At 44.2% G+C, this 24,982-nt stretch overlaps 1 protein-coding gene across 5 annotated transcripts in view; it reads right to left on the reverse strand.

Moving 5' to 3' along the window:
- The window catches only part of MAPK10 (mitogen-activated protein kinase 10), a 234,943-nt gene that overhangs the window by 72,731 nt on the left and 137,230 nt on the right, over nt 1-24,982 (reverse strand). For 4 of the 5 annotated variants that reach the window (XM_066574368.1, XM_066574371.1, XM_066574370.1 and 1 more), the window contains 5 exons: nt 24,409-24,538; nt 13,491-13,549; nt 11,780-11,918; nt 7,872-8,037; nt 2,566-2,637 (listed from right to left, as the gene is read on the reverse strand). In XM_066574368.1, the coding sequence (XP_066430465.1) occupies nt 2,566-2,637; nt 7,872-8,037; nt 11,780-11,918; nt 13,491-13,549; nt 24,409-24,538 (566 nt within the window). The remainder of the gene's footprint in view (nt 1-2,565; nt 2,638-7,871; nt 8,038-11,779; nt 11,919-13,490; nt 13,550-24,408; nt 24,539-24,982) is intronic. The other variant, XM_066574369.1, reaches the window with a different exon arrangement.

Raw genomic sequence — 24,982 nt, forward strand, 5'->3', positions numbered from 1 at the left:
CATAGCACTGCTACATACATGGCATCAAAAGTAGAACAGCAGAGTCCTGCACATACTGATCCCCCACTGGTCATGTGACCCCAGACTCCTCCCACACATTTTGATTGTGTAGGGACACACCCTAAATTTGTCAAATAACTGCTGAAAGTATCAGACTGCAGGGACACACCCCTTTAACAGGGGGAATAGTAACACTGAGTTGTTAATTTATTCTTACAGTTCCAAGAGAAATAACAGAGCAACAAAAATTTGCTCCAGAATTTTTATTTCACGGAAAATACAAGTATTTACCATAACAGATATGCCAGGAGTGGTGACATGTCCTCTTTAAATCAGTTCTGAAGATGCTGCAGTAATCACAGGACTTTGTTAGCTATCTCAGCAGGGAGGAAGTACAGTACTACAATTCTCCCCCTACTCCCACACAGCATGATTTGAAGGTTCAGCCTGACAGTTAATGAAGCTAACAGGATAGAGCACTCATCTTCTAATTCTAGATAAAAAAAAAAAGTGAATAGACACATAGTGCCATGCATATCCCAAGGGGTTTGCACATGGAGGTACGCGCTAAAAATCCATTATTCTGGTCAGTATAAAATGAATAGCTACTTTTAAAGGACATGCAATGAGATGTAATCTTTTCCACCAAAACCCTTTTCCTGTCCATGCACAGTTGTTACCATATGTATTAGGTGAATGATTAAAAGTTACTGAAAGGCGAAAAATTACAAAACATGTATGGGTTTTTCTTTTTGCCCAACTTTGTTACGAACTAGCAATATATTTCTAGCTGGTAGTGAGTGAATATATGTAATATATTATAGAAATTTAACATCAACTAAAAGTTATTAAATCAAGCTTAAAGTGCTGTCTTCCTGTTGGCATCTACTTATTAGTGAAACCCTGACAGTACATCAAGGGATTAAACTGCTGTTATAGGGGATGGTCCAAACTACACAGCCAGTCTGCTGTTATAGGGGAAGGTCCAAACTACACATCCACTCAGCTGTTATAGGCGGTCCAGACTACATAACCACTCAGCAGTTATAGGAGGAGGTCCAGACTACACAGCCACTCGTCTGTTAAAAGAGGTCCAGACTACACAGCCACTCGGCTGTTATAGGAGGAGGTCCGGACTATACAGCCATTCAGCCGTTGTAGGAGGAGGCCCAGACTTCACAGCCCTTCAACTGTTATAGGAGGAGGTCCAGACTACACAGCCATTCAGCTGTTATAGGAGGAGGTCCAGACTACACAGCCATTCAGCCGTTGTAGGAGGAGGCCCAGACTTCACAGCCCTTCAACTGTTATAGGAGGAGGTCTGGACTACACAGCCATTTAGCCATTGTAGGAGGAGGCCCAGACTTCACAGCCCTTCAGCTGTTATAGGAGGAGGTCCAGACTACACAGCCATTCAGCCGTTGTGGGGGGAGGTCCAGACTACCCAGCCATTCAGTTGTTATAGGAGGAGGTCCAGACTACACAGCCATTCAGCTGTTATAGGAGGAGGTCCAGACTACAGAGTCCTTCAGCTCTTATAGGAGGAGGTCCATACTACACAGTCCTTCAGCTCTTATAGGAGGAAGTCCAGACTACACGGCCAGTCTGCTCTTATAAGGAGAAATCCATACAACTTAGCCAGGCTGCTGTTATAGGGACAGGCCTAGATTATGCATCCAAATTGCTTGTATAGGGGGAGGTCCAGACCTCACATGTAGACTGCTTTATATTGGATGGTCCCACACAACTGAAATACTATAACAAACTATTTAATAAATGTAACTTTTAACTGAACATTTATATTAAATGGGTTAATTGGACAACTGATTCTTAGATTACTGGTTTAGAGGTCTTAAGCTGATTACTAGGAGACACACCGATTTGTATCCCAGTGAACACTTGCTACCAGAGAAACTGCATGGTAAATGCTCATTATAAAGCACTACTGAACATGCATTGAACAGGGGCAGCCTCTTCATGTTAACCGATCACCGGTAATATTGCATCTACAGTTATAAAACAGTAAAATGCATACATATTTCACTTGTATGTTGGACCAACATATTTCTCGTTGCTCTATTGCCTGTCTTCTCCATTTATCATACAAGCAAGAATACAGGAAATTAAAACCATTAAACATCCTCCATAGTACTTTTGATATTAGCTATCCTAAAATGAGATATTACATGTCAAGATTAGTAGAGACTATGTTCTAAACAAGCATGATATTACAGATTACAATACCCTGTAGTATATAGGCATACAAAGCTATTACATGCGGTCATCAAAGGATGAATCCATTGAGTAGAGGCACTATCTGAGTAAGTTAGATGTTTCCTTAGTGCTCATACATAGAACATTTTATTCTAGCCCAATGATCATTCTACGCCTGTATACTCAGGGTATGTAAGACGAAACTCTGGTCTTATAAACACACAAAAATAATAATATTAAGAAGAATTAGTAACAACAACAGATACGGAGGTTAATCAGACATATAAGCTAGGTAAGTTGGAAGGTATGTTTCCATGAATACACTAAAGCTCCAGAATAGTACAAGGATACAGTCCCTTCCGGGAAAGAGGATCTTGTGGCGGACCATTTCTCCCATAATGCATCCCACAGACCATATATCCACTAGAAGTGCAGAAACAAGGCCGTTAAGATATGGAAAGAGGAAAAGGCAAGGTTAGCTAGGAAGGTAAATTCCTGAAGCATGTGGAAAAAAAAGTGCAGATTGAAATGCATAAAAATGCTGTTATCCCCACCCCCACAAAAAAAAAAAAGCTAAAAATTTAGGAACATTTATAAAAAGTGACACACAGGAAGAAATGTACAACTGGACTACCATCTGCTTTAACTTCAGTCTCCAGAGAGCAGGATATCATGGAGGCTCAGAACGAATCCTGATATAACAGACTCAACCCAGTCAGGTACGACATGTAGCCCATTAATCTGGGAAGGCACCATGTTCTACTTCTTTTCGTCTGGCAGCTTCGTTGCAAATTTAAAGCATTTTCTGTCTGTGTAGGTTTTTATTCATTATGGTCAGGGCTGGCCAACCTGTAGCACATGTGCCTGGCGGGCCTCTGCTGTGTGTCTCGTGGCTGTCTGCTAGACCTGGAACACTTGTGCAAGTCTAGCAGACAGTTGATGAATAAGTGGTAGTGCGGAGAAAAGGCAGGCGCTTATTTGAAAAGGAGGAGGGGGCTTTAATGCCCTACGACTCCTCTTCCTCTGTCCCTCCCAGGGGCGGCTTGGGCTAGGAGGGGCATGAGATGCCCATGCAAATAATTTGGGCTGCCCAACTTGTATTTGGAGTCGAGCTGCAGCCAGGGGTGGGTCACTGATGCCAAAGCTCCGGATATTACAAGCATTGTCTTTAACTCACTTAGCCGGATACAGTGTATTGAGTACAAACTGAGTAAATAACTTCTTCCAAATCTTACAGCCTGTCTAAACTTGACTGAACTTAATTTAATGCGCCTTTAACCCCTTAAGGACCAGACACTTTTTAGGGATTTTACCATTCAATGTTGAATGGCTGTGATTGGCTGATGGAGCGTGAGCTAGCCAATCACAGCATTAACTTTCTGGAGGCGGGGATTTCAAGCCTCACAACCAGAAATCAATGCTCTGTCGGGGACGAGGAGGGAGCGACAGCCTGCAGCAGCGCTGCAGAACGCCAGAGGAGGTGAGTACTGCTTTTTTTTTTGACACTTTTTTTTTGTATACCCGGAGTATAAGACGCCGCCGACTGCAGAGCAGATTTGTCGGGGTTAAAAGGTCGTCTTAAACGCCGGAATATATAGTAATATGCATGGTATTGGATTACAGGGTGCATACGGCGACAGTTTTGGTTGGCGTCAGCTTTGGGTTATTTCCTTTTTTATGTATATATTTATTATTTTTTATTACTTATGTAATTATTTTTTTTATCATCTATAATCCCCAAGACCTCTGGGAGACATTCACTTTTCCACTGTAGCTGAGGCACCCATAGTAATTAATTAATTGCAGAAGCAGGGTTTTTAATTTTGCGCTGTACTTTTACTATCAGCTGGGATTAAAGCCCAGGACCAAGTGTAGTAAATTTACTGCGCTTGGTCCTTAAGGAGTTAATAGCTGTTGGCTGAACACTCATTTAACGGTCTATGTCTCCTGACCCCCCTCAACATGCTGGCATTTTATGTACCACTCTAAATTCAATATACATTGGTGTAAGATGCACCAGATTTATTAGGAGGTGCACATCTCATAATAACTTTGGCGCATCTAGAGCCATCGGTCATCCTGTTATGAGCAGCCGCATATTTACACAGTTTTTTGGTGCCACATTTAGTACTAAAACTTAATAAAACTGCTAATCCGATAGTGGCTCCACTCACTGCCTACTTTTTAGAAAGTGTCTAGAATGGGGGAAAAAGTTTTGTCAAACTTTGTGACTTTTTTACATCAGAAAGCTGCCACAAATTCCCCCCCAAAGAGTCTTGAGGCAGGATGGAAGATTTCATAAAGCATTATGGTCAAAACTGGAGACTGACTTTAAAATGGTAGAAACTATTGGGTATTGAATACGGCAGAGTTTTTCTCCCCCGAATCAGTTTTCATAAATGTTCCTAATGATATTCATCTAAATTAAGAAGCAAATTATAAGAGCCAAAATAGCAGCTTCCACAAAACCCGTCTGTGTGGACAAACATCACCCATGTCAGCAAACAGGTGAGGAGATTGTAAATGCCACCTAGTAATTGTACAGATGGGGATAAGGTGAGGTCTACAAGAATGGGAACACTGAAGATGACAGTCAGAAAATAAAGCTTTAGTAGAATGATGGATGTGAAAGATCTCCATGGAGGAACTGAATTATCATGAGTGTTATTAGACTAAAAAAAAAGTGTTACGGTGGAAAGACCACAGCGATTTTGTTGTAAGACTCCATTTTTTTCAAAATATCTATGGCATGATATAAAAAAGGAGACAAAATAGATCTAAAGTAAAACCGGCTGTAAACTTATATCCACAGCATGCTTCCTAAATCCTGAGTCTAGTCATACAGCCACGTTTCAATAGTCCACTGACCGAGGGACCATAGGATGTCCAGTAATCCAATTACTATGCATATAGGGGGGCACATACATGTGGGTGTCTATAAACTAACCTCTAATATGATATATATGTTGTATGTGGGGTTTAAGGCCTCATGTCCACGGGCTTTAAATCCGCAGCGGTTCTCCCGCGCGTGGATCCGCGCCCCATAGGGATGCATTGAACACCCGCAGGTAGTTAAATACCTGCGGATGTCATTTTTCCCGTCAGGCGCGGATCCGCGTGCGGGAAAAAATCCGGACATGCTCCATTTTCGTGCGGGTCTTCTATTGAAGCCTATGGAAGCCGTCCGGATCCCCGGGAGACCCGTACCAGAATTAAACTCACCTGCTCCGGACGATGCGGTTCTTCCCTTCTTCGCAGCCGGATCTTCTTTCTTCGGCCCGGCGGATGTGCCGAGCACATCCGCCGGGCCGAAGAAAGAAGATTCGGCCGCAAAGGAAGGAAGATCCGCATCGTACGGAGCAGGTGAGTTTATTCTGATTTTTAGGCCTCATGTCCGCGGGGCAGGAGGGACCCGCTACGGATTCTACATGAAGAATCCGCGGCGGGCCTGATTTTCCCCGTGGACATGAGGCCTAACAAGTACAGATATTCTTAAGGCCACGTTCACACAAGCGTGCTTTTAGCGCAGAATAGGCGCATGCAAACATCACAGCTAACTGCACGAAAAATAGCATGAACGGGCGATTTCCAGCTATCAAGTCTTGAGCTTAATTAGCTGTGAAACTGCCCGTTCACTCGAACCGGAGGTTATCCAGGTCCCATAGGAGTCTATGGAAACTCCCCCGCACCAAAGGTAGATCGGGTCCTATCTTTTCTTGCACCACGGACCTTGGATGCGTGCACTGCAGTCGCATGTCCTATCTTTGTTAGGGTGAACACCCACTTGCGTTTTTTTAAAGCGACTGTCAACGGGACTTTCTAATGCTAAAAATGCATCGCAGGTCGGTGCTTTGTGATTTTTGTGCGATGCGTTTTTAACATTAGAAAGTCCCATTTACAATCGTGTTAAAAAAAACCACACGTGGGTGTTCGCCCTTAGGTGAGAGTTTTTAGCGCATCTACAATTCCTTCATGTGAAGGTTTCCATAGGAAGCCATTGGTTCTATTAGACATGATCTTTTCACGTGCCTATCCTGCGCTAAAACTCCGCTTGTGTGAACGAGGCCTTAGGTGGGTGCGTCACGGGAATATGCTGCCTGCTTTTGGGTGCTTTCACACCTGAATTGCTGCAGATTGTCACGGATCGGCCCTTCAATCTGAATTATATTGACAGACCTGCAGCAGAAGCCGCAGCAAATCAGCCACGTGTGAACGCATCGATACACAACTTACTTCTTTGTAGAGCTCCTGTATGCTATCCATACTGAGCATAAAGCCCCTCTTTTATCACCTACGGTCCCTCCTTACAATATGTAACGCATGGCGCTACCAACTAAGGAGGTGTGTGAGGGAATGAAGAATATACTAAAACCTCCCCAACTAGGCGCTTATCCTTGCTTCTTTCCAAATATTAAGGCTGGGTTCACACAGGGCGGATTTGCCGCATAGATTCCACGCGGAATTTCGCCGCGGCCAATCCGCCTGCGGCCGCTAATCTCGGGATTGGCCAGCCATGTGGACGAGATTTCTCAGAAATCTCATCCACACGGGGCGGCCAATCCGCTGCGGTAAGTCCGGCTGGAACCGTGGCGGCCGCAGCCGCGGTTTCAGAATGTGCAGCATGTCCATTCTTTTTTTCATTCCGCTGCGGCCGCGCTCTCCTCTATGGGAGCGCCGGCCGCAGAGGAAGAGCGAGCGGCTGGGCCGCTTCAAAGCCTCCGCGGGTTTTTCCACGGCGGTTCTTCCGGTGGAAATCTCGCGGTTTTTGCTGCGGCCAAACCGCAAGATTTCCAAAGGGGAATCCGCCCCGTGTGAACCCAGGCCAATACTTTACTCTGCTCAAAACCTACAATTAAGGCCGGCTTCACAGGAGTATAAGTGCAATCGCAGTGCATTTTTGCGGAACGAATGATGCTTTTTTGCGTGCCAATCAGCCTATTTTACGGTACACTTTCACCCCACAAGATATTTGCGCATGGCACACAAACGCACTGATTAGTTCCAGATGTGTTCTTCTTCCATCGCAAATACACAGTATTCCACGCATCTCCTTGCATACTGCGTTCTATGGGGACTCTTAGTGGCCAAATACTCAGAAAAATAGCGCGTGTTCTATTTTTTTGGCGTGACCGAAATGCACGCAAAATACGGAAATGTGAATGAACCCACTGAAATCAATGGGTTCTATTCTCTGTATAATGCGCGCGCAAATACGCCCGTGTGAAGCCGCCCAACTGCAATATTCCTCTTCCTGCCGTGATACACAAGCGTAGAGGAAGCGGACATGAGTGTCCCTCTGATGTTAGGGGCAGCTGGACCTGCTCTGCACTGTGAGGACTCCTCTAACAGACTCCCTATACCTTCTTATATCTATCTAGACCAATGGGTTTATGATATGGGGAGGTGAATTATAGGATATCGAGTGGACTTAGACTTTAATAACGAGGTTGACCCAAATCAAGGGATTATTAACAAATCACATCCCAAATTCTTGTTTTCAAAAAATGTTTTTTTTTAATGAAGACTCAATAATTGGTCATTCCTGCTCGATGCTACCAATCTGATGCACATGTTCATGAAGTTAATGGATACATACACATGTATAGCCATTCTACTATATTGAATAGCATTGCATTTGTTTCCAGGGTACAGCCTACCATTTTCCTTGTATCCCATTCCGAGAATGACTTCCGGCGCTCTGTAATAACGTGTTACTACATAGGGAGTCATCATGAAGCTAGTGCCGGCAGTCCTTGCCAAGCCGAAATCAAGAATCTTCAATGTGCAGTCTGACTTCACAACAATATTACTTGGTTTTAAGTCCTGTATTGGAAATGTGAACAAAGTTTTGAAAAGTGGCCCAACAAGAACATGTAGTTCAAACGCTCAACGTCTGTTACATGCAGAATTCGAATACTTTAACATTATCCGTATAGCGTCCACAAGAGTTATGATTCTAAATTGGTGTTTGGTTTCCTTTTGGTCGTATGAAATAGCCTGAATTTCGGAATGACAATTGTTTGCCTTTGCTTTAACCCTTTGCAATCCAATTTTGGATTCAGAGTTTCCTAGGGGGCTTTCTCTTTCTGCCATTATACAATGGCGCCATCTGCTGGCTAAAGCCAGTACTGCGGTGTGTGACATGCTGGAGAGGCCCCCCGACAACAGGGCGGCCAGTAATCTACAGTAAGAATACCCTGGCGTACATCTTCCGACATCAGAGTTGTACAGCCTTTAATCAGAATGACGTCAGACAGTGGATTGGAGAGGGTTAAGATTAAAACTATACTTTGTTACCGCCATTTTTCGGAACTGCTGTTGCATGGATCAGTGGGGATCTGCCTGAAAGTTGGATTTTTCTTATTACAATTTTTTTTTAATTTATCTCACAAATCAAATTAAAAGCTACATAATGTTTTTAGGAAAAATACAATTCCTGGAGAAATGTATTACAGGGTTTTCCAGGATTTGAAAAACATGGCGTCTTTTTTTTCCCCAAAAACAGCACCACGCTGGTCCACAAGTTGTGTTTGATAATAGAGTTCAGCTTTGATACCAGACTCCCCTCGTGAACAGCTATGATGTCGTTCTAAATTGGCAGCCATGTTTTTTCTAATCCTAGACAACGTCTTTAAATACATGTTTTTCACTCTAGGCCCCCTTTGTGAAAACAAAAGGATAGCCAACGGCCAAAGTAATTATTAGATATGTAGCATGTTGGGCTCGGGAAAAAGGGAATTAAACTATTTGGATTTTTATAACAAAGTCATATATAGCATAAACAATATCGACCAACAAGAAGCTAATACCACCGAAGTCCATGAGTTACTGCGGGCAGAACTCTCTCGTAAACCTCATAAGCACAAAGCCCAAATGAAGATAAACCAAGGCCAAAAAAGGCTTTTTACAGCAATCTCATTTCTGTTTGTACATAATAATCAATGATCACCATACCTGGGGTAAAAATCAATCCAACGCTTTGGTCCGGTATTCATATCAACTAGTTGGCAGGATAGTCCATACTAACTTTGCCAGCGCACTGTGGTTCAAGTTGATACAGGAGACCATGGAAATGAAAGGCCTACCAGCCTTTTTCAAAAGGCACACATGATGAATTCATGAAAACTTATTGCATCGAAATCCAAGACTCCCGGGAATACCGTAAATCTTTAAGTTTCCATGTGCTTTAAAGATTCTTTCCCATAGAATTAGAAGCATACGTTTCCGTCTCTCACAAGTCTATCTGCTTACCCTTCGCTCACCTTTATACATCTTTTCTTCCAATGCTCATATCTATTTTCTTACTTCTCGCATTTCCCCCCTCTAATCCCTACCGTTAATTACCCTTCCACCCTCTCCCTTTCTTCCCCCCTCTTTTTTTTCCTTCCTCCCCCTTGGTGCTCCCTCAGATAGGATAACTTTGTCCCCAGGACCTTTATCCTTCCATGGTGATGTTTGCTAACCAGAGGGCCATTGACCCCCCCATCTGCATTGTTTTTCTATTTTTTGTCTTTCTACTATTTATGCTGTTGTATTTTGCACCTTCTCCTGGCAGCGACTAATCTTTCTGATCTGTCAGCCATATTTAATGAGAAGGTGTGGTTAATTATGCTGTTATATAAAAATGTATAAATAACGAATTTATAAAAAAAAAAAAAGAAAACAGTCCATAAGCAAGTTCATTTAGATGTAAACCAGTGTCCACACACTTGTGCGACTTCCTCTTTCTCAAGCACCAAAACGTTGGACGGCTCATGTAGGGAGATCTTTGATTATTCACATGAAAGTTTAACCCCTTGAGTGGCGGGTTTCCTACCACCCTGTTGTGCCCACCAGGGCAGGTTTTTTAAAATGGTCTAATCATTGAATTTCAACTAATTTTGCAGGTGCGTCTCAAGAGCCATAACTTTTTCATTTTTCCATTGACATGGCCATATGAGGGCTTGTTTTTTGCGGGACAAGTTGTGATTTTTTAAACAGGGGGGAGGAAAAAAAGAAATAGGGAAAAAAGAAAAAAAGGGGCCATGTCATTAAGGGGTTAAATAATGTATTAACTTCCTTCTCTGGGTCATTACGACGCATGGATACCACATGTGTGATTGTATTTTTGATTTTTTACAAAGTAAAGGGAGACACGTGTTTTTATAATTTTTTTCCTTTTTTTTTTTTCTTTTTTTTTTGTCCCTTTAGGGGACTTCCACAGGGACCCATCGGGACCCTGATCACATTCCGGGGGTCCGATGGTGACAGCCCTTTACATGCTCCAGTGACAGCCCTTTACATGCTGCAGTCACATAGATTGCCGCATGTAAAGGGTTAACACAGCAGAGATCGGAGGTTTTCTCTGATCTCTGCTGTAAGAGCTGGTACCTAGCTGTCCTCTGACAGCCAAGCACCAAGCTCTCCCTGCCACAGAGACCATCGGCTTGCTTCTGACAAGCCGATGGTCTCTATGGCAACCTGTAAACAAAGCAGGAGATTGCCGGCATATCGGCAATACCTTCTGCTGGTTTTTCAAAGCCCTTGCTTTGTTCTCTGTGGGTCTGTGCAGGCAGAGCACACTGTCACAGCTTGTGGCATTGTGCTCTGCAGCTCCCATAGTGATACATAGCCCGGAAATCTTCCGGGCTATGTCGCTATGAGCAGTGGAGCTCGTCCCGGAAAATTTCCGGGCGTGCCACTCAAGGGGTTAAAGCAGCGGTTAAAAAAAGTGTTTATCTTCATTTGGATTTCCTTAGCATAATGATCCCTCACGCAACGCTTCTTTGGAAGGTTCTCCAGGCACAGTATTTTTGTGCAAGGAATCAACGGGGGTCTTTTTGTTATCTATTGTCACAAATGTCCCCTTGTCTAAAGCTAAAACTTCACTATAGGCAAAATTCTCCTCTAAACAACCAATTATTTGAACATAAAGCTGCATTTAGACTTAACGACTAGAGTTCAGAATGAGTGAAACGGAATGATAATTGTTTCATTTAAACGCAGTCAACGACTAAATGACGAATGAGGAATCGTGAGTTTCTCGCTTGTCGTTAAGTTTCGGCCGGCATAGAAATCAGTGACAAGTCAACAAGAACTGAATGATTCTCAATGAGTATCGCGCAGTCTGAACTCGCCGCCAACAAGCTGGTGAGAATGTCAGCAGCTCATTCGCTTGGGCGAACGACAATCGTCCCCCATAAAAGGGTCATAAGTAGAGATGAGCGAGTATACTCGCTAAGACTAACTACTCGAGCAAGTAGTGCCTCAGTCGAGTATCTGCCCGCTTGTCTCTAAACATTCAGCGGGGGGCGGGGAGCGGGGAGCGGCAGGGGAGAGCAGGGAGGAACGGAAGGGAGATCCCTCTCTCCCTCTCTCCCCCCTGCTTACCACCACAACTCCCCTGTCACCCGTGCCGGCAGCTGAATCTTTAGACACGAGCGGCAGATACTCAACTAAGGCACTACCCGCTCGACTAGTTAGTCTTACCGAGTATACTCGCTCATCTCTAGTCATAAGCCATCGTTAAAATCCAGAAAACAAAGCAAGCAATTAGGGAGATTGATAATATTAGACTACTACTAACCCTGTGTATGATTCCAGCTGAGTGCAGATGTTTAATGCCACATAGCATTTGGTAGAGGAGGTAAGACATTCGCTCATGATCCAATTCCATTTGAATCACCTGGCATAAGTTGGCATCCATTAACTCCATGACTAGGTAACTGCAAAATAGGAATAGTAGTTGGAATTGAACAGTTCTCGCTAAATTGGATCTCGTCCGGATCTTTGCCCAGAATGACTAATATAAAATATTACACAACCGTGAAGGGAAGCTGGGGTGTGAATACTTCTGCACATCTTGTATGTTATAGCTTCAGGCCTTAGTCAGACGGGCGTTTTTAGCCGCGATTTGCGCATGCGCATGCGTCCGGCGATTTTTTAAAACCATTGCTTTGCAATGGTATCGGACACATGAGCGCTTTTTATGCGCTCGTCCGATAAATTATAGAACAAAAAATCGCAGATCGCACCTATCTGCGATCTGCGATTCCTGTTCTCTTCTGTATATGCGCTCAATGGGGCCGGCGGCAGCAGCGCCGACCCCATTGAGAACATATAGAAGACAAATCATTCTTGTCTGCCACAGCTGTAACAGCTGTGGCAGAGAAGAACGATGTTTGCCCATTGAATTCAATGGAGCGGCAATACAAGCCGCTCCATTGAAAGCAATGGGCTGCCGGCGTGCGCGGGGTGAATTGTCGGGAAGGGGTTAAATATATAAGCCCTTCCCTGCAATTCATCCTAAAATGTGTTAAAATAAAAAAAAGTTGTATACTCACCTTTCCGCTGCAGCCGGAGTCCAGCCGCGGCCGCTGTCAGTTCTCCTGAACTGCTTCTTGGCACTATTCAGCCGGCGGGGCTTTAAAATCCCCGCCTGCTGAATGATCTGCCTCTGATTGGTCACAGCCCTGACCAATCAGAGGCTGAAAACACTCACACACCTATTCATGAATTCATGAATGGGTGAGTGACTGCTGCCTCTCAGCGCTGAGCCAATCAGGGGCAGGTCTGACTCACATCCATTCATGAATTCATGAATGGGTGTGAGTGAGGCATGCCTCTGATTGGCTCAGCGCTGAGCCAATCAGGGGGCGGGTCTGACTCACACCCCCTTCACACCCACTGCAGGACGGCCGCTGCCGGCAGAAGGTGAGTATACAATTTTTTTTTATTTTTACACATTTTAGGATGAATTGCAGGTAAGGGCTTATATATTTAAGCCCTTACCGACAATTCATCCCGGGCTCACCCGCAGCGCATTGCTTTCAATGGAGACGGCTGTATTGCCGTCTCCATTGAATGCAATGCGCTGGACAGCTCCGGCCCGTTTCTAATGAAACGCGGCTAGGAGCAGATTTTCGGGCGATTTGCGGGCGACTTGCGCGCACTGGTCACGCGATTTGCGGATGCGCATCCGTCATGCGATCCGCAAATCGCGCAAAAAAACGCCCGTCTGACTAAGGCCTCAGGTGTATTACTGTTAGAATTGAAAGATGTTCATGTGGATTAATATTTAGTCTGAATTCTACGAGATGCCATAAAATGAGGCCTTCAATGGCGTCTCCAGCTCAGTACAGAACACACGATGGATCACTTGCGGCCTCGCTACTGTTCTTAAACTTCCTACAAGTACTCCAGCCTCCTCCAATCAATACGGTGTTGATTTTATCTTAGAAATTAAAGTACGTTCCCCGCCTCTGAAGATTACATTAATTTAATCAGGCATTACTTACACATCTTGGAACTCCTCGAGAGATTTCTGTGGCGTAAAGACATTTAATAAACTGATAATCTAAAAGAGAAGGGGAAAGAAAAGACAGGCGTATGATAAGCAGCAAGATGCAATTATATTTTAATTTACAAAATCATTATGCAAATGGGAGTTTGATAACAACCTGCTGTAGACACGCCGAAAAGAAAGGCACCGGGGACAACGCAAATCTTCAACTCTGACTCCTCTATTCTTGAGCAACCGACACAGAGAATGTGGACTAAGCCTTTACATGGAGCCTGTGCCGTCCCCACAGCACCATGGATTAAGTTATGGTGCGGTTAGGGAACATGACAGGGAGCCGGGTCATGTGTTTTTTATGCCCGGCCGCTCCTGCGATCCAGCAGTGACCCCCTCTGAAGTTGTCGGGTAACAGAAAATCTCCCATAGACTTGCCTAGCCTTTACATATAAGTGAAGAATGGCCTCATGCCCACGACCCACGTTGGACTCCGCTAGCGGAATATGACAGTGGATGGTAGCACCTGTCACATTGGCAGTGGGCGGTGACGCGTAATCACGCGATACTTCTGCTGTGCTCACGGCAGCAGTATCACGTGACAGATGGTTTCCATTGACTACAGCATGCCGCAATTTAACCCCTTAATGACACGGCCTATTTTGGCGTTGAGGACCAAGCGATTTTTGGAATTTTTCCATCTCCATTTTTCAAAAGCCATACGTTTCTTATTTTTCCGTCGACGCGGCCGTATAAGGGCTTGCTTTTGCGTGGTCGAACTGTAGTTTTTATTGGTGCCATTTTTGGTTACATAGACTATATTGTAAAACCTTTTTTTTTTTTATCGTAGGAAGAGAAAACGCATCAATTCTGCCAGAGATTTTTTTTTTTTAAGCGTTAATTATGCAGCATAAATAACACACTACATTTTTTAATGCGGGACGGTACGGTTACAACAATACCAAAATTATTTTTTTATTGGTACCATTTTGGGGTACACACTTTTTTAAAATCCCTTTTATTGCGTTTTTTGGGAGGCAAAATGCTAAACATTAGCATTTCGCCTCAGTTTTTAGCGGGTTTTTTTTCACGCTTTTGCCGTGCAGGATAAAAGTCATGTTCACTTTATTGTACTTGTCGTTACAGACGCATCGATACCAAATATGTGGGATTTTTTATTTTTTGATGCTAATATGAGAAAAAGCATAAAAAAAGGGTTTTTTAACATTTTTTTACAGTTTTATTTTTTGTACTTTATTTTGCTCTTCTTCTTACACCATCTGTGTCGCTCTGAGGGACTTACACTGCAGCACTAATGATCGCTACGATAAGGCATGGCAGGACTTCTCTCCTGTCATGCCTTATCGCTTATTATAGCGATCTTAGGCAATGGCAATACAGGATGCCGGTATCGCAAGAGTCGGCTGAAGTCACAGAGGGAGCGCGATCCCTCTGTGAACCCTTTCCCTGCCGTGATCTACTTAGATTGCGGCAGGGAAGGGGTTAACAGCGGATGGGCGCATCTCCGATGCCGGCCGCTATCGCAGCGGGAAGCTGGCTACTAGTGACAGCCGAGTCCCGCTGCAGGAAGTACCCTGTTCCCATGACGTACCCTTATGTCATAGGGAGGTGGGGTTAAATCCAGTGAGCAGAGAATCGCTATGATTCTCCGCTCGTGGACGCCGGCACTGCGCTTTTCATAGCGTCAGAGAGTGTGATCCGCGGGCAATCTATCGCCTGCGGATCATCGCCCGTGGACAGGCAGCCTTACAAAGTGACTTAATGCTAATAAAGCAGAACATATTTGCAGTTAGATTACACTCTGCATTTCAGCGCCCTGAATTAAGGCGTACATACTTTATAAATCCCTTCCATTCACTGTACATCACAATGAGCTGGGAGAACTTGCTTCTCTATAATTTTCCTAGCAGCAATGTCTGGCTATGCTTTTAGTGTTCCGCTGATCAATTGTTTCTTGGCAGGGGTGTATACAGCCTTCCTTACTTTCACAATTAAATAAATCCATATCAACACGACACCAGCACAAGATGTGCCCGGGCTTTCAATGAACTAGTGCTAACAGAACATTCATCCAATGAAACAATGGGTGTTATTGTACAAAAAGGGTCAAGTCAAGAAACATACTGCCGATACAGAAGCCAATGACCAAGTCACCACAGTCATCACTACGAGATCTGTAAAACTACCGTATGCAGTGAAACAACAAATGACATGCAAATACCAATTCAGATTTATAATTTCAGTCAGTAGTTTAGCTGCATACAAATGTACTGCAGAACAAAATACTAGGTACAGGCTATACATAATTAATAAGCAACCATAGCAAACTGATTCCTCAGTTCTTGTATAGGTTGGCATTGGAGATGAGCGAGTAGTGCCATATTCGAGTACCTGCCCGCTCGCCTCTAAAGATTTGGGTGCCGGCAGGGGGCGGGGAGAGCGGGGAGGAACGGAGGGAAGATCTCTCTCTCCCGCCCGCTCCCCCTTGCTCACCGCCGCAACTCACCTCTCACCCGCGCCGGCAGCCGAATCTTTAGAGACGAACGGGCAGGTACTCTAATAAGGCACTACTCACTCGAGTACTTTGCCTTATCGAGTATGCTCGCTCATCTCTAGTTGGCATCCTGCAGAGACAATATGCTCCCTATCTATAGATAGATAGATGTGAAATAGATAGACAGACAGTTAGAAGGGACCTCCAGGGTCATCGGGTCCAACCCCATGCTTAATGCAGAATGACTAAATCATCCCAGGCAGATATTTGTCCGGCCTTTGTATCAATACTTCCATTGAAGAAGAACTCACCACCTCCAGTAGCAACCTGTTCCACTCATTGATCACCCTAACTGTCAGAAAGTTTTTTCAAATATCTAATCTGTGTCTCCTCCCTTTCAGTTTCATCTCATTGCTTTTAGTCTTTCCTTGTGCGAATAGGACTGATCCCTTTTGACCGATGCAGCTCTCCAGATATTTGTAGACAGCTATTCTTTCTCCTCTCAGCCTTCTTTTTTTTAAGCTAAACACTCCCAGATCCTTTAACTGTTCCTCATGTGACATGATTTGCAGACCGCTCACCGTCCTGGTAACTCTTCTCTGAACTTGCTCCAGTTTGTTGATGTCTTTCTTGAAATTGGGGTGCCCAAAACAGGACACGGTATCCTAGATAAGGTCTGACTAAGGAAGAGTAGAGGGGAATAATTACCTCACGTGATCTAGACTCTGTGCTTCTCTTAATATATCCCAAAATTGTGTTTGCCTTTTTTGCTGCTGTATCACACTGTTGACTCGTGTTCAGTCTGTGATCTACTAATATATCCGACTATTTTTCACATGTGCTGCTGCTTAGCTCAATTCCTCTCATTCTGTATGTGCCTTTTTTCATTTTTCTTGCCCAGATATAGGAATTTGCATTTCTGGTGTTGGCAAACAATCAGTTTCCCCTCAATTCCCTCATCTAGCTCATTTTTATAAATGTTGAACACCACTGTGCCTAGGACAGAGCCTTGTGGTACCCCACTTGACACATTTTTCCACTTGGATGTACAGCCATTTATAACCACTCTGAGTACAATCACTCAGCCATTGGGAATCCATCTAACAGTCGCCTTGTCAATCCCATATTTTTTCAATGAGGATGGTATGAGATACTTTGTCAAATGTTTTACTAAAGTCAAGATATACTACAACTGGGTACATGTTAGACCCACCTTTAAGTACATAGTTATAATAGAAATATTCATTCAATGTTTATCAATATTGTGGACAGATATTCACATCTGTATGTATCGGAATCTCAAAAAAGTCAAGATATACTATATCCACCGCATTTCCCTGATCAACCCGGTCAGTGATTTTGTCATAGAAGGAAATTAGATTTGTCTGGTTAGTTACAAACCCATGCTGGTTAATTACTCCATTCTCATCCAAATACTTGCATACATGCTGTTTAATTTGTTCAAAGATCTTTCCTGGTATAGATGTCAGACTCACAGGTCTGTTGTTTCCTGGGTCCACCTTGTCCTTTTCCAAGCTTTTAGGACTTCTCCTGTTCTCCAGGAACTTTAAAAGATTACATCGAGTGGTTCAGCAATTACATCTGCTGCTTCCTTTAGTACCCTAGGATGTAATTCATCTGGACCTTGAGACTTGAATTCAGTTAAGCTAGCTAAGTGTTCCCTCACCATCTCTCTGCTTATAGATAGCCTGCATTCTTTTATTCCCCCAATAGCACAGGGAAGATCAGTTGATGTTACATTTACTTTCTGAGAGAAAACAGATACAAAATAGGAATTTTAACATTTGGCCTTCTCATCATTATTCTTAACCAATTCACCATTGTCATCTTGTAAGCATCCAATAGCATCTTGTACTTTTTTTTTTTGCTTTTGACATACCCCCAAAATCCTTTATTGCTTTTGGCCTCTGTTGCAACCCTCAATTCATTATTAGCTTTAGCTTTTCTGACACTTCCCCTTTAATTTCAGCAGACTGTATTATATTCTTCTTTAGATATGCCCCCTACTTTCCATTTGATAAACAGATTTTTCTTCCCTTTTAGCATGTGTGTAAGTCCTGTGTTCATTCATCCTTGTCTCTTTAAATACTTCACATTCTTGCTTCTTATAGAAATTGTTAGAGATTGTACTTTAAGACTCGTATTTTGAAATATTTCCCAAACTTCTGAGACATTTCTGTCTTAAACCTCTTAAAGACCAATTGCGGTAAATATACGGCACTTGGTCCTGGGCTCTAGTCCCCGCCGTAAGCAAAAATACGTGATTAAGGCCCAATGTCCACGGGCGGGAGATCCGCAGATCAAGCCGCCCATAGGGATGCATTAGCATTCACAAAACAATTTAAAGCATGTGGATGTGATTTTTTTCCGGCCGTGTGGATAGCATGCATGGGAGAAAATCGCAGCATGCTCCATTTTCTGCGGATTCCCACATGGACGGCTTCTATTAAAGTCAATGAAAGCCGTCCAATCTGTGGCACCTGGCAGTTGACACTGGGGACGTACCGTGGATGCGTGGTAAAGCGGGAGTTTAAAAAAAAAAGTACTGCACATGCGTGCGGCACCCTGAGCGCATTGGCGGTGCAGAAGAAAGAAGATCCGGCCGTGGACGGAGAAGACCCGCACCGGCTCTGAACAGGTGAGAAAATGGTGTATAGGCCTCATGGCTGTGGGCACGGGTGGAAACCACTGCGGGATTCCACACTCGGAAACCATGCGTGCCTGTGCCTCTACTTTTGCAATCAAGTAGGACCAAGTTGGGTTCCCAGCTGTAAGTCACAGCTGAGAACCCGGAGGAGAAGGGATAAGCAGTTTTTACCCGCTTCTGCCTTTTCCTTTCTGAGGTACATAACGCTCAAAGAGCGCTATGTATTAAGAAGTGAAAGTGGAAGTGTTTCTTCCACTATGCGACCTTGCGATCATCTGACTGCCAGGAGTCCCCTGGCACAGCAAAGCTGCATGGTCCTAGCGGACCCAGATCAGCTCTGTTTGTGACTGATGTCACACTAGGGGGACGTTTTTTCCTGTAACTGGGGCTCCTATGGATGCTGCTCTTACGGATGCCCCAGCTGTGAAATTAAAAAAAGACAATGTGAATGACCCCCAGAGGTCTTATATGACGTAATGGGGGTCGTAGGTGTTAAACTAAATGGTTACAAAAATTGAAACAAAATTACAGAATAAAATATATACATAAAAAATATATACCTCCAAATGTCCGAAACAAAATAAGGAATGCTTGCTTACAGTTTATTTTAACGTAAATGTACTAATTTAGAAGAAATCTAAAAATGTTAAAAAATCTTTTTTCGCTTTTTACCCCCAATAAAACTAAAAACCGAAAAAAAAGTGAGTGAAAAAAATATTTTAAAATAGCGCTATAGGGAAAAAAAACTGCAGCAAAAATAATGTTGGTAGCTGAAGGAAAAAGAATAGGGCAATAAAACCCTCACATGGGTAAAATCCCTAAAAAGTGTCCTTTCCTTTAGGTACAAAACAGCCTGGTTCTTAAGGGGTTAAGAACATCCATCCTTTGGATCCTTCCTACCATCTTTCTGAGTTCATTAAAATCTGCCTGTCTGAAATCCAACCTAGACAGACACAGAGACCCCAGTGCTGACATTAAAGGGGGTTTCCATGAATTTGCCACATACTATTGATGTACTATCCCGATGATCGGTCATCAATAGTATTTTCCATGGGTAACCCCTTTAAAGGTTTTTAGACTGTTCAGTGTATCAGCAGTGGTTCAGAATACGAGCATCTACAATTCATCGTTGGTGAAATTCATTCATGATGGTGAAATCCCATCATACAAGAGCTGCCGGAGCCGGAGACCAAAGGGATAAGGTGGGGTGCAGCCATGACAGGGTTAACGGGGAGTGAAGGGCTTAAGAGAAGCTGAGAACGCTGGGAAAAGAGGGGGTTAGGGAGGGAATGTAAAAAAGAGCGCCAAGGAGGGAGGGGGGAGGAGTCGTATTTTTCAAAGAAGAAGCAGTTGGAGCAGAGACGTGGAAGAGTCCCACCCGCCCACCCTGAGGAAAAGGGGGGTGTTGGGGAGCGCGATTCGTAATGGCAGCGGGGGGGGGGGATCCCTTGGAGTCAGCAGAAAGGGGGTAGTAGGGGGGTAGCAGGGAGCTGGATACCTTCCTTCCCCTCTTTGAATTGGTTAGTTCGAGGACTGTCACCTCTGGGATTCGCAGGGCGGTGCCTTGCAGAGTTGGTGGGAGTGGTTAGCCAGGTTATAGCTAGCCGGCCTCGGGGTCTGGATGCGGCGACTTGTGGTGAGGTGGTGAGTGGCGGGCCCCCGGAAGGCAGTGGTAGGGAAATAGTGTTGCACGAGTCCGAAAATGCGACGGGTGACAGGTGCAACTATTTCCCGTTTTTGGTGGTGAGGCGACAGTTAGGTGGCAGGGCTCCAGGGGATCTCTCCCCAGGGTTATTTCTGAGGGGGTTAGAATGATTAATTTATGTTAATGTTATGTTGCAAATAAAGGTGGCTGCTGTGGCCATAATTTAATCCAATTACGGTGTTTCGTGGTTGTTTTTAAGGTTATGGGGGAGGGGGAAAAGGGGGTAGATCACAGTTGTTAGCGACTCCGTAATACCCTAATCATGTGGCTTACTTCATGTCTAGTTACATCTGAGGGGAGCAAAGCTACAGGCAAAAAGGACGATACAGTTGACAGCCGACGGACTGAAGAGACTCCTGTAGGAATGCCGCATGCCAAGGAGTGGACGGCTAGAAGAAGCACTTGGTGCCCTTTCAATGACTTGGTCTCTGCAGCAACCAACAGTGAAGATGATAAATCCTTTCAGGAAGGAATGTATGAGAAATCCTTGTCTCTGTTCATCTGGGAGATTTGGGGAATTGGAATTCTTTGAGGTGACGGGGTGGAAAATAGTCAACGCAAATTCAGAAAGGGGGACTGAACAATGGCTGTCATTCACGGATAATAATATACTGTGGCAAGATTCTAAATCCCAATCGTATTGCAGCCAACTAAAGCTTTACAGTAGTGAACTACTTCCCCAGACCAAGAGCGGTGCCCCACACTACAGACTGACTACACGCAGCGCATGTTCAGAATTCTTGGGGTTATTTATGAGCTTTTATATCCGCAATACTACAATGTATACTAATTATGTATAAATCACTAGGAAAACATCTACCTGCACGGTGTCCTATGATTCTGACCAGCGGTGACCTCCACCTCTCCAGATTCTACCCCTGAGACTATTCCTGCTTGCTCTTTGCCATGCCATGATGTTAAGTGACTTATCTGGTTATAGAATACTCAGTCTTTGTCCACTTTAGACCCAATGTCCATGGGGAAAATAGAATTAGTAAATCCGCGCGGTGTCCCAGATGCGTGATCTGCGCCCATATGGAATCATTGGACACCCGCAGGTAATTAAAGACTTGCAGATGTAATTTTTCCCTGGCGCACGGATGGCACATGCCGGAAAGCACCCGCAGCATGCTCCATTTTGTGTGGGTCTCCCGCGGCTTCCATTGAAGCCTATGGAAGCTGTCCGGTCCTGCGGCATACCCGCAGCTGTATTTGTGCTGTGCCGCGGGACCGCGGGAAAGCAGGAGTTCAAAAGAAAAAAATGTGCGCAGCGCAGCCAAGCACAACCGCCGGGTCGAAGAAAGAAGATCTGGCCATGACAGACATGTTCTATCATTGGTGCGCCTTTTGCAGGAGTTTTCATTGACTCCTATGGGAGCAGGAGGTAATGGAAACTCCTGCGCTGCCAATAGCTTCCCCGCTGCTTACAGCAGGGTATTTAAAAGGTGCTTCTGGCCAATGATTGAATGGCTGTGATTGGTCCCTGTGCTTAGCCAATCAGAGGCAGTGCTTCCAGTAGGCCGGGATTTTTCAATCCCCGGCCAGAAGAAATGAAGAACAGTGCTGGGGAGAGAACAAACGCTGGAGGCGGATGCACTTTTAGGTCATATATTATTTTCTTTTAATTATTTTTTCATGCAGCTAGGGCTTCTTTTCGGGGTAGAGCTTATATTTTCAGCCCTTCCCCCAAAATCCCTGCGGGGGTTGCCTTCATCCCATTGCTTTCACTGAACACTATGGCAGTGCTGTCACAGTGTTCAGTGATGAGGGGACCTTCGTAGAGCAGCTGCTCCAGTGAACGGGCAAAGATTCATGCGCTGCGTATATGAAACTTTGCCCGTTGACACGTTTTCAGCTTATGCGAGCAGCGCTTTTTTTTCACGCACACAGGCATGCAAAAAACACGCTCGTCTGACCTCGGCCTAATGTGTAATGCATTTATTGTATTTCTGCTCACTCTTAACTTAGAGGTCCAGTAGGCGGTCTTATGAGTGGCTGTCATCTACTCGTAGCTGACAGTCGCCGATAGCTCCGCCCATTGGACCTCTAAGGTCAGAGATATAAATGAATAAATTACAAGTTATACTGAACATTTCCCCATAAAACTATATATCAATCTGCGCAGCTCCTTCTGCTCTATAACATGATGCCTACAGTCTGGACCGCATCATCAACCTGACAGTTTCTCTTTAAAGCGAACCTGTCACACTGAAAATGCAGTCTAGTCTACAGGCAGTACATTAGAGAGCAGGAGGAGCTGAGCAGATTGATGAAAGGTTCAGTATAACTTGGATTTTATTCTTTTACATTCCTGCTCCTTTTTCCATTCTTAGGAGTCCAGTGGGCGGTCCTATCAGTGACTGTCAGTTATCTCTCTATGCACGCTAATACTGTGATAGCTGTCAATAACCTAGTAAGACCGCCCACTAGAGCATACGAAGAGTAGGAATTAGAGATGAGTGAGCGTGCTCGTTAAGGCAAAATACTCGAGCAAGTATTGCCATTATCGAGTACATGCCTGCTCGTGCCAAAAGATTCGGGGGCCAGTGGGGGGCGGTGGAGGAGAGCAGGGAGGAACGGGGGGGGGAGGGAGATCTCTCTCTCTCCCTGTTCCCCCCGCTCCCCCATGCTTACTCCCACAACTCACCGCTCACCCCCGCCGGCCCCCGAATCTTTTCTAACGAGCGGGCATGTACTCGAAAATGGCAATACTCGCTCGAGTATTTTGCCTTAACGAGTACGCTCGCTCATCTCTAGTAGGAATCTGTATGCAGAATCCTTTCCCACAAAACTATGCATCAATCTACTCCCCCCCCCCTACTGCGCTATATTACTTTACCTGTAGACTAGGTCACACTTTCAACTTGGCAGGTTCCCTTAAACATTACAGAGGATCTGTCAGCTCTCCTGAGATGCCATTGCCAAAATGTTCTTTCCCTGCGCAAACATGCTGGAAAATAGAGCATGCTGCATATTTTATTGTGCGTGCCACATACGTGCATGTGAACAAACCCATTGAAATCAATGGGTTCTATTTTCTGTCGGAAGGAGACAAAAAGCAGCAAAGTCAGCTGGAGGGGGGGACACGTTCCAAGTCAGTGTTCTAGTGATCAGTGATAAATACTTTTGACCTGTCTCTATGATATCTCAAAAGTTAGTTGAAAGAGCAGCTATTCTTTAAATGTTAACCATAGTAACAAAACCATTAGACAGAAGGGGGTTTGGTATTCATGCATAAGGCTCTGTTCACACTTCTGTTAATTCTTTCAACTGGGCTCCAGTTTACTTTTCGATGGCCAAAATAGTGCAGCATGCTGTGGTTCTGTATCCAGCAAAGTCAGTGGAGAATCTGTACTCTTACTACAGTACATTGCAGAGGTTTAGGAACACCCCATGTTTAGCACACTGGAGGACCATGCATAGACTTAAGACATTTGGGTGGTCCACTCCCACATCTTAGAATGTCCGTACAGAGATTCCCCCCTGGTGCCCAAACAGCAGTCTGAGTACTAAAATGCCCCATATGTGGACATAAATGAAATTGAGCAGCAAATTGTGGGGTGCTTTTTTTCTATTACCCCTCATGAAAATGTAACATTTGGGGCCAAACATATATTTTAAGGGAAAAATCTGAATTTTTCATTTTCTTGGTCCTATGTTAACCACTTCCACAAAAGACATGTGAGGTAAAAACTCTCATTACACATTTTGGTAAATTTCTGGAGGGGTCTAGTTACCAAAATGGGAGTCACTTTTGGGGTGGTATGGGGTACTTAAGAGGCTCTATAAATGCAACATGGTGCCTAAAAGTTATTCCAACAAACTCTGCCCTGCAAAAGCTAAATGGCTAAATTTCGAGTTATTGAACCAAAACGTCAAACTTTAAGTTTAAGATAATAATGGAAAATACAAGAATATTTAAATATCATCCGGTAATACGATCCAGCTGTAATAAGAACAGTAACCTGAATTGGGTTAAACAAGATGATTTAAAGAAAAACCATGGACTGTAGTGAGCGGTGAAAAAAACTTACATTTTTATGATTTACACACTTCATTAGGACCAGCTCCCTGTAGGCTCGTTTGGCATGTGTTTGATTTTGAAATGGCCGACTGAGTTTCTTAATGGCCACATTTCTATCAAGAACAGCATCGTAAGCAGCGCTGAAAGAGAGAAAACCATCGTGAGAACCGTTGTTTCCGATAATACCATTTATTTTAAAAATTAAAAAGAGAAGTAAAAATAGGCTGAAGATTAATGCGATAAACCAAAAACAGCAAATTGTAATTTATACACCATATATACTCGAGTATAAGCCTAGTTTTTCAGCACATTTTTTTGTGCTAAAAAAAGCCCCCCTCGACTTATACTCGAGTCAGGGAAGGGTTAAAAAAAAAACAAAAAAAACTTTATACTCACCGCCCAGCCGGCGTCTGTGTTCCTGGCGGTGGAGCAGCAAGCTGCTTGAATTCCTGTATTCCCGGCGGCGATGCGACAAGCTGCTTGACTCGCCCCGCTGTCATTCCCCAGCGTCCTCTCTGCTCGACTCTGTCATCCACTGCTGTCAATGCTGTGATTGGATCGAGCACCAGCCAATCACAGCCGGC

Source organism: Eleutherodactylus coqui, chromosome 7 (assembly GCF_035609145.1).
Source record: "Eleutherodactylus coqui strain aEleCoq1 chromosome 7, aEleCoq1.hap1, whole genome shotgun sequence".
In the NCBI taxonomy this organism is placed as follows: Eukaryota; Metazoa; Chordata; class Amphibia; order Anura; family Eleutherodactylidae; genus Eleutherodactylus; species Eleutherodactylus coqui.